This window comes from Somniosus microcephalus, chromosome 28 (assembly GCF_052327205.1).
Source record: "Somniosus microcephalus isolate GS21.2 chromosome 28, FLI_Smic_1.0, whole genome shotgun sequence".
Lineage (NCBI taxonomy): Eukaryota > Metazoa > Chordata > Chondrichthyes > Squaliformes > Somniosidae > Somniosus > Somniosus microcephalus.
Window position 1 is genome coordinate 25351735 of NC_141014.1, and position 10415 is coordinate 25362149.

A 10415-nucleotide genomic window follows, 5' to 3' on the forward strand; every position below is an offset into this window, starting at 1 on the left:
AAAGCTTTTGACCTAGCTTGTTCTCTGGATTTGGCAAAGAGAAATGCAGACCTCTATCAGCTGCCCAGATCTCGATCTGCTGCTGTAACTGCAACCAGACAATTCAAGTGGTCTCAGGTGAACCCTATCATGGAGGAATCTAATCCTGATAATTCTGATGAAGAAGAGGAGGATGACCCCACTTTAGCAGCCTCTTGGCAATCTAGGAAGGAATGCTTCTTTTGTGGAGATTCTTTTCACCCTAGGAAATTCTGCCCTGCTCGCAATGCAATCTGCAGTCATTGCGAAAAAAAAGGACACTTTGCTAAAGTTTGCCAATCAAGAGCCTCTACGAGGGCCTATCCAGCTAAGGCCTACCGAACTGCCCCAATTAGGGCCTATCAAGATGCTCCAGCTAGGACCTATCAAGCTTCCTCTCGAGCTCTCTCCCGAAGAAGCACACCGAGAGTTTCAGCCACTCTCTGTGCAACGACACCAATTACAGCTGCTTGCCCACAGAACCTGTTTCATGCAGCTACAAAAGTTTCAATTAAAGGGCATACCTTAGATGCCTTAATTGACTCAGGAAGTACTGATAGTTTCATTAAAGAACAGATTGTTGCGAAATTGAAACTACATGTCATCCCATCGGACCAGGCAATTGCGATGGCTCAGTCATCACTTAATAACAGAACCTCCGGCTTTTGTGTTGTTGATATGACACTTAATGGTCGCCTGTATCCCTCCACCCGACTTTCGGTGCTCAAGGACTTATGTAGTGATCTCCTCTTAGGGCTGGATTTCCAAAAACAGCATAAGAAACTCACCATTGAGTTCGGCGGATCCAAACCTGGACTTACTATTTCTAATATACCGTCTAAATTACCGTTTTGTGCATTGTCAGCAGCTTCACTTGATGAACCCTCATTATTTGCCAGTATTCCGCCTCGATGCAAACCAATAATAACGAAATCGCGGCGCTTTAATCAGGAAGACCAATCTTTTGTTGAGGCTGAAATCTCTCGACTTCTAGCAGAGGATATCATTGAACCATGTTCGTCGCCCTGGCGGGCTCAAGTCGTCATTGTCAAGAACCCTCTAAAACCTCACAAACAATGACTATGCATTGATTATTCGCAAACCATCAATCAATATACTGACTTGGACGCCTACCCATTGCCACGCATTGATGATATGGTTAATAAACTGGCCGAATACAAAGTGTTCTCAACTTACGATTTAAAAAGTGCCTATCATCAGGTACCCTTGAAGGTCTCAGATAAGCAGTACACGGCCTTTGAGGCTAATGGACGGCTGTACCAATTTCGTCGCCTCCCATTCGGGGTTACTAATGGAGTTGCTGTCTTCCAACGGGCAATGGATGGCCTGGTTAAACAGGAAAACCTAAGGGACACTTTTCCCTATCTTGATAACATTACTATTGCAGGTCACGATCAACAGGAACACGACGCCAACCTCCAAAAATTTCGGGATGCCCTCCATCGCCGTAACTTAACCTTGAATGAATCTAAGTCTGTTGAGTCGCAATCGACCATCAACATCCTTGGCTACTGCGTAGGCAATGGTATCATTAAGCCAGACCCAGAAAGACTTCGCCCGCTCCAAGAGCTCCCGTCACCTAAGAATCCAGCTTCTTTACGTCGGGCTCTCGGTCTGTTTGCATACTACGCTAAATGGATTCCTCATTTTTCGGACAAAATCCAACCCTTGCTGCATGCTAGATCATTTCCATTGGAAACAGCGGCTGTTGCAGCCTTTAACCTTCTCAAAAAACAGTTGGAGAAAGCGGCTCTTCACTCCATCGATGAGAATCTCCCTTTCATAGTCGAATGTGATGCCTCGGAGGTGGCGATCTCGGCTACTCTAAATCAGGAAGGTCGTCCTGTAGCATTTATGTCCAGGACCTTACAAGGTGCCGAGCTACATTATCCTCCGGTTGAGAAGGAAGCCACAGCCATCATAGAGGCAGTACGGAAGTGGAACCATTTTCTAGCTCGCCAGCACTTTACATTAATCACGGACCAGCGATCAGTCGCCTTCATGCTTGATAATCGAAAACGAACCAAAATTAAGAATAATAAAATACAACTTTGGAGGATGGAACTGGCCTCTTTTGGTTATACCATTCACTATCGACCTGGCAAGGAGAATGTGGCCCCGGACACCCTCACACGGGCATTCTGCTCCGCTATGTCGTCCTCTACTCTCATAGATGTCCATAATGGATTGTGTCATCCTGGCGTTACGCGCATGCTACACTTCGTACGATCACGGAATCTCCCTTTTTCTACTGGAGATGTAAAGAAAATATGCTCAGAATGCCGGCTTTGTGCGGAATTAAAACCTCAGTTCTTCTGCCCCTCAGATGGTGTGCTCATACACGCAACCCAACCGATGCAACGACTTAGCATCGATTTTAAGGGCCCAGTGCCCTCTTCCACTCGGAACACATATTTGCTCACCATGATTGATGAATATTCACGTTTTCCGTTTGCCTTCCCCTGCTCCAATATGCTGGCGTCCACAGTAATCTGCTGCCTTGAGCAGGTATTTTCTCTCTGTGGCATGCCGGCTTATATTCACTCAGATCGGGGTCCATCCTTTATGTCAAAGGAACTCGAGGACTACCTCTCAGAACGGGGAGTTGCTACAAGCAAAACAACACCATACCATCCCATCGGAAATGGGCAGGTAGAGAGGTATAACGGTATCATCTGGAATTCCGTACGTCTTGCTTTAAGATCTCAGAGCCTACCAGACCAGCAATGGGAAGCAGTGCTTCCGGATGCATTGCACTCTATACGGTCCCTTCTTTCTACAGCCACAAATACTACACCTCATGAGCGGTTCTTTGGATTCCAGCGTCGCTCATCTCATGGGACATCACTCCCGTCATGGCTAACTACTCCTGGACCGGTACTACTCCGAAGATACGTTCGGACGTCTAAAAATGACCCCCTCGTATATGAGGTCGAACTAACCGATGCCAACCCCACCTATGCAAACATACGATATCCCGACGGCCGAGAATCTACCGTATCATTATGGGATCTGGCTCCCTGCCCACCAGGACCTAGTGGGACATCGGGTGATGGTATTTTACCGGGAAACTCTTGGAATCTATCGGGTACCCCTCTCCAGGATCCTGATCGGACACCAACTAGCTTGGTGCCGGTAGAACCCCGTACTCAAAGTTGCGACCCTACCAGTACCGCGCACGAGAGCACTGATCCGCCACAGACCAGCTCTGCACCTCCCCCTGAACAGAGGCAGACCGACTTTGAACCTATTGGGGCTCGTACACGAAGCCATGATCTCCCCGACCCTTCACAGGGTAATCCAGGCCACACAGACTCTGACCAATGGCCAACCGCATGTAAGCGGACCAGCGACCCTCTACGACGGGAACCCAAACGGGTGCGACTCTTCCTCGTTCGGCGGCTGCGGAACAAAAGGAAGACCACAGCCTTCTAATCCTGCAGGAGGGAAGAATGTGATAATAATAATAACTTCCGGGAAGTTATGTGCATCACTTCCTGTGAACTGTGAACTATGAACTGTGAACTTTGTACATACCTCACTTCCTGTCATACATCACTTCCTGTTGGACTGGTATAAATACTGAACTGCTCAGTATTGTAAGAGGCTTCTACCAGAGGCATGGTGAAGACCTCTCTTGTATATAGTGTGATTATAAGTTGCTTAAAACTTACTTTAAAGTTACTTAATGTGTGAGACTCCTTTTTCTTACATCACCCCTCATGATTTTGAACGCCTCTATCAAATCTCCCCTTAACCTTCTCTTCTCTAAGAAGAACAACTCCAGCTTCTCCAGTCTCTCCACATAACTGAAGTCCCACATTCTTGGTACCATTCTAGTACCTCTCCAAGGCCTTGACATCCTTCCTATAGTGTGGTGCCCAGAATTGGACACAATACTCCAGCTGAGGCCTAACCAATGCTTTATAAAGGGTTGGAATATAATTTTTGCTTTTATATTCTATGCCTCTCTTTATAAAGCCTTAACAGCCTTATCAACTTGTCCTGCCACCTTCAAAGATTTGTGTCTGTAAACCCCAGGTCTCTCTGTTCCTCATCCCCTTAAAATTATACCATATCGTTTACTTTGCCTCTCTTCATTCTTCCTTCCAAAATGAATCACTTCTCACTTCTCTGCCTACACGCTAGAGTTTGAAAAGAGGTGGCTGCAGAGATAATGGATACTTTGGTTGCGATTTTCCAAATTCCCTACATTTAGAACGTTCCCAGCAGATTGGAAGGTAGCAAATGTAACCTCGGTATTCAAGAAAGGAGGGAGAGAGTTAGCCTGTAGTGCTCACTCACTTAACCTGTCTAGTTCCCTTTGCAGGCTCTTTGTATCCTCCTCACATCTTACTGTCCCACCTAGCTTTGTATCGTCAGCAAACTTGGATACATTGCACTCGGTCCTTTCATCTAAGCCAGAGCCACAAACATTCAATCTATGTCCAACCGTACGTCCCTGAGCAACCTAGGATTCCTTGACCCCCCCATTCCTACTAAACTGCTGACCACCCAATTTCCCTTTCTGGTGCCCATGCTATTGATACTGTAATTGTTTCTTCCCCTCAGGTACCCTCCCTTTCAAAACCATCGTCATGACCCCCTCCTGTGCTCCATTTGATAACACGAGATGCATAAACTTTTTTATTTTTATCTTAAGAAGTGCTTGTTCCTCCAGGCCGGGAGTGGAACAAATTACCATTCCAGCTTTTCTGCCTTTCCTTAAATACCGATGATGATGATGTGTAAGAGACGGTGAGATGTAACCCTTTGCGTTGTGTGACTTAATGCAGGTATTTTGTTCTGTATTTCCAGGGAACGTTTATCTTAATAAACATGATGTCAGCTTTGTCTGATGAGACACAATGGAAGGACCCAAAACAATTTAATCCAGAGAACTTCCTGAATGAAAATGGGGAATTCTTTAAACCAGAGGCATTCATTCCATTTTCAATGGGTGAGTCGGCACTTCAGGCTGCCAAGATTCTTGTTTACAATCAGTTCTAGATTAATTTAATCTTCACCCTAACAACAAGCAGGAGCGCCTTCCAACACAACTCATGCTTTATTCTTCCTGAAGATAGAGGTGGGGGGTGGGGAGGGGACCTCTGCTAACTGCAATTCTCTGACGTTATTTCTCCTTTCTTTGTGGAAATCTCTGTAATCATCCAAAACTCTGCTGCCCGCGTCCTAACTCGCACCAAGTCCCGTTCGCCCATCACCCCTGTGCTCGCTGACCTACACTGGCTCCCGGTCCGGCAACGTCCCGATTTTAACATTCTCATCCTTCCGTAGCCTCACCCCTCCCTATCTCTGTGACCTCCTCCAGCCCTATAACCCTCCGAGATCTCCGCGTTCCTCCAATTCTGAACTCTAGCGCATCCTCACTTCCTTCACCCCACCATTAGCGGCCGTGCCTTCAGCTGTCTAGGCCCTAAGCTCTGGAATTCCCTCCCTAAACATCTCTGCCTCTCTCTCCTCCTTTAAGACGCTCCTTAAAACCTGCCTCTTTGACCTTGCTTTTGGTCACCTGTCCTAATATCTGCTTATGCAGCGCGGTGTCAAATTCTGTCTGATAACGCTCCTGTGAAGCGCCTTGGGGATGTTTGACTTCGTTAAAGGTGCTATATAAATGCAATTCATTGTTGTTGTTGGAGGCTAACCAGGAGAGCATTGGGTGAGTTGAGTCTAGAGGTACAGATGAGGGTTCCAGCCGCAGGTGAGCTGAGACGGGACGGAGACAGGCGATGTTGCGGAGCTGGAAGAAGGTGGACTTGGTGATGGAGAGGATAAGGGGTATGAAGCTGAGCTCAGGATCAAGTAGGATGCCAAGATTGGGACCATCAATAGAGTAACGTCTAACGTCTACCATATGGTGTTTTACTATCTGCTGGCAACATGATTTGCAACGTAGTCTGAACACTTGAACCACTCTGGCTTGCTTCAAGCAAGGTTTATTTTTCATCTCCACTCATTAACACATTGAATGTTGCGTTGAATGTTCTAGGTCTGCGAGCGTGCCCAGGAGAAAAACTGGCCAGAATGGAGCTCTTTCTGTTCTTCACTTCTCTCCTCCAGAAATTTGAGTTCTACTGGCCCGACATGACCTCTTCACCAAGCCTGCAAGGTGAATACAAATTGACACAAACCCCGAAGCCATACATGATGGGGTTAAGATGCAGAAAGGCTCCAGATGATGAACTGTGATCTCAGAGTCAATCCACGTGATGGTGGTGGATGGTAGAGTTAGCTTCAGAGAAATATGGAATTTGCTTGATGGGAATAGTGGGAAAATCGAGTGCCTTTTCCTCTTCTCCGCGCCTGTGCAATGTTGACTGCCCAGGCACAGCAAAGAGGTGAAAGCAGCAGAGATTAATTCGCTGTGTTCTGTCAGAGTGTTTTATGAGGTCATCTGTGGTTGTTCCTGCAAACTTATGTTTATTAAAGACGTCAAGATTCAAACTGGCTGCAATCCTGGCACAAGTGCCGGGATCCAGCCCCACCAGTGCCCGGGCCAGCACTGACCCCACCAGTCTGTGGAGGGTCTGGAAAAGAGCACCAAATTGGCACGGTGCCAAGGGCTTGCCACACATCTCCGGAACCAGCCAGCCCTCAGCTGCCAAGATATCTAACCTCGGTGCCAGGTCCAGGGTGAATCGGGACACCCCCCCCACCCCGGCCCGTCCGAAAAATAATGAAAATGAGCCCCGAGGAGTCATCTTTGTAAAGGGTTCACCGTTTCATATGTTAAAAAAATCTACCATCTTTGAGGGCCAGGCCACGACCTCGGCCTAAAATTCTCTCCGCACGCCCCCCCCCAGCAGCGCCTCCCCCCCATGGGGTCCACTTCCGCCCTTCCGTAGGCCAGCGCTGGCATTCAATCTTACGTCAGATCTTTATGATGTCATGGGCACGGGGGCTCCCAATGTAGGGTCTCTCTGCATTCAGCCCAGCCCCCTCTGATACTCGTATAGAGTGCCCTATAGAGGGCAGAGATAAGTTCCATCCCATACTAGGCTCCGCAGAAGCCCCCCACCAATGTATGCCCAGAGTATTCAGGACCAGGTAGAGTTTGCAACCGTTCCACTGAACTCTGACCAACCTTTGCTGGAAGAGCCCAGGAATTTCGGCCTATGTAAGTTGGCAAACTCGAATGGTGCGCTAATTCTTTGAAGGCAGATTGTAAAGACAGGAACCAGCTGACAACAGAGAATGCAGTGGGGGTTGGGACCGAAGGGCCTGAATGGGACCGAGGGCAGTTCGGGTCCCATTGTCCTGTCCCCCTTCACTGCTGGACCATGTGCCCAATGCTGCCAGATCTCAGCAGCTCCCAATCCTACAAGACTAAAGTCGCCTCCCCTGGCAATCCCCGGGCTTCCCCCACACTCCTAGATCCTGGGCCCCCCACCCCCACCCCAAACTCCACTTCTCAATGCTTAAAAACCTCGAGATCACATTCCCAGTGCTTCCTGATCCCAGAACAGTCCACAGTTGCTCCAAGCCCCTGGAAGCTCCCTCCTCAATGCGCTTGCATTGCCTCTCTACACTGCTCCCAGAACCGAGGGCCCTACTTTCAGTGCTCACAGATCCTCCCAAAATACCGCGAGACCAAAAGACCCTATCCCATTATTGCCAGACTCAAGAACACCCTGCAATGTGGATCAATCAGTCTTCCTTATAATATTACATTGCATGATATCACTGTGCTTATAAAAGCTCCGAACTCAATGAACGATGTCACAATTAAATGCTTGTCGCTTCACTGCTGGTGCCGTGGAAATGTTGTGCTCAGAAAGGTGATGGGCCGAATGGGCCCCTTTCTGTGCCGTATGATTCAAATGTTCCATGGGTCAAGGCTGCAGAACATAGATATAAGTTTAGATAGATATCTGTGGAGTTTTACTTCAATTAACTTTGGAGGCAAGTCAAATTTTATAGAAGGTAGAATCATGGAATGGTTACAGCACAGAAGGAGGCCATTCGGCCCGTCGAGCCCGTGCCAGCTCTCTGCAAGAACACTTCAGCCAGTCCCACTCCCCCGCCCTTTCCCCGTAGCACCGCAAATTTTTTTCCTTCAGGTACTTGTCCAACTCCCTTTTGAAAGCCGTGATTGAATCTGCCTCCACCACCCTCTCGGGCAGTGCATTCCAGATCCTAACCACTCGTTTTTCCTCATGTCACCTTTGGTTCCTTTGCCAATCACCTTAAAAACAGGTTCCACCCAGATGTGAACTTGGATCGTTAGACCCAGAGTCCAAAGTTCTCACCATTACACCATGAACCCCATGCCCTGCAGTTGCCTGAGAAGATGAATTGAGAGGAATACAGACTATTATATAGGGGAGGAGCAGAATGGGTGGGGCAATTAACCTCTCATCCCACACTTTCTTATTCTATTGAATTATATGAAGCAATTAAAGGAGATTTAAATGATTACAATCATGAATCGTTTGTGGCTGAGACACTATCTGGAAAAAATTTGCACAACCACCATTTTCTTAAAAGAATTTGATTTTGTCGACCTCCTCGTTCCATTAGTTCTGTCAGAGCCACCGTTTGGGAGTTTGAGCTCCGAGAATCAAGCTGCTCCACCTGACGCTGAGCGAAGGCCCCAAAAATGGCGGGCAGGGAGCGCGGGCGCACTTTCAGCCGGAAGTGCGCCGGCCGCCATCTTGGATAAGGGCAAACAACAAGAGGCGTCCTTTACCCACGCAGGTGAAGCAGCCATTAGGCCCTTTTCACAAGCAAATAATGGAGCCAATGCCTGATTCAGCTGCCCGCTGCAAACATCGGTTTGCCACGAGGCAGCCATCGCCATCACGACTGCAAGCAGGAGATGCCCGCCCGAGGGATTGCCTGTAAACCTAAAAGGTAGATGACTTACCTGAATGTGGAGTGGGGAGGAGCAGGAGTGTAATTCCTGACCAATGTTCCCCCTAAGGTGCGTGGGCGCGCAGCCGCACACCAATCGGGAGGCCCCGCGCAGGCCGCTCACAAGCGATTGCCGCTGGAAGATGCTACGCAGCAAATTAAAAAAGAAAGACTTGCAATTCTATAGCGCCTTTCACGATGACCGCACGTCCCAAAACGCTTTACAGCCAATGAAGCACTTTTTGAAGTGTAGTCACTGCTGTAATGTGGGAAACGCAGCAGCCAATTTGCGCACAGCAAGCTCCCACAAACAGCAATGTGATAATGACCAGATAATCTGTCTTTGTTATTTTGGTTGAGGGATAAATATTGGCCAGGACACCGGGGAGAACTCCCCTGCTCTTCTTTGAAATAGTGCCACTGGATCTTTTACGTCCACCTGAGAGAGCAGACGGGGCCTCGGTTTAACGTCTCATCCGAAAGACGGCACCTCCGACAGTGCAGCACTCCCTCGGTACTGCACTGAAGTGTCAGCCTGGATTTATGTGCTCAAGTCCCTGGAGTGGGACTTGAACTCACAACCTAAAGGGACCACGCACGGAAAAAAAACTTAGAGGGAACATTGCTGCTGACCCCCACATTAAATCACTCGATCGCTGCTCCCGATCCACCCCACCCAGGTCTCCGCTCTCGGCCACCTTGTCTTTGCTGCCAATCCTAACAAACATCCACCCCCGCGCCCTGACTGCAGTCCCCAGGCCCCAATCCCGTTCGCCCGCTCCCTCTACCCCACCAGCCTCGACCCGCAATCGCGGACACCAGGACCTGTGTCCCAATCCCCACACGCCCATCCCCCTGCCCCAGCCTCTGACCCCCCGAACATGGCCCTGTGGGGTCAGATCAGGCTCCCACATCCACTTTCCCAAGGGCCACTGCGATGCCAGCAGCGCACCGATTTTTCCTCGCACTTTGTACATTCCGTCTCCACGACAACGAGGCCTTAGGCCCAATATCTCGGGAGCCTCGGACCTCACCATTCTGTCGCCGGGTAATTATCCTTTACCCACCCCCCACCCACCCCCGAGCGCCGAAAAATGGATGCTCCTGAATTTCCAGGCCGATCATCTGTAATATATTTCAAAACTCTTCTACTTAGTCTCAACTAATCTATTAAATTCGGAGAACAGGGAAGCCTGTAGCAAGAGCAGGGAGATTTTAATTTTCACATAGACTGGGAGAAACTCAAGTACTAAATTTCCAGAATGTGTTCAGGACCGTTTTCCAGAACCAACATGTTTTGGAACGTGTCGATAGTAGCCATGGTGTGGAGATGCCGGAGTTGGACTGGGGTGGACAAATATAAGAAGTCACAGGTTTCCTGTAAACATCTGACATTATTCTCTGACTATATAAGCTGTGTCTTTATGCATCTCTCCACTTCACCTGACGAAGGAGCAGCGCTCTGAAAGCTTGTGACTTCAAATAAAGCTGTTGGACTATAA

At 48.6% G+C, this 10415-nt stretch overlaps 1 protein-coding gene across 1 annotated transcript in view; it reads left to right on the plus strand.

Moving 5' to 3' along the window:
- The window catches only part of LOC147099459 (cytochrome P450 2J2-like), a 28985-nt gene extending 18570 nt beyond the window's left edge, over positions 1-10415 (plus strand). The window contains exons 8-9 of the mRNA XM_085969632.1: positions 4858-4999; positions 6050-10415. Of these exons, the coding sequence (XP_085825758.1) occupies positions 4858-4999; positions 6050-6249 (342 nt within the window). The 3' untranslated portion in view covers positions 6250-10415. The remainder of the gene's footprint in view (positions 1-4857; positions 5000-6049) is intronic.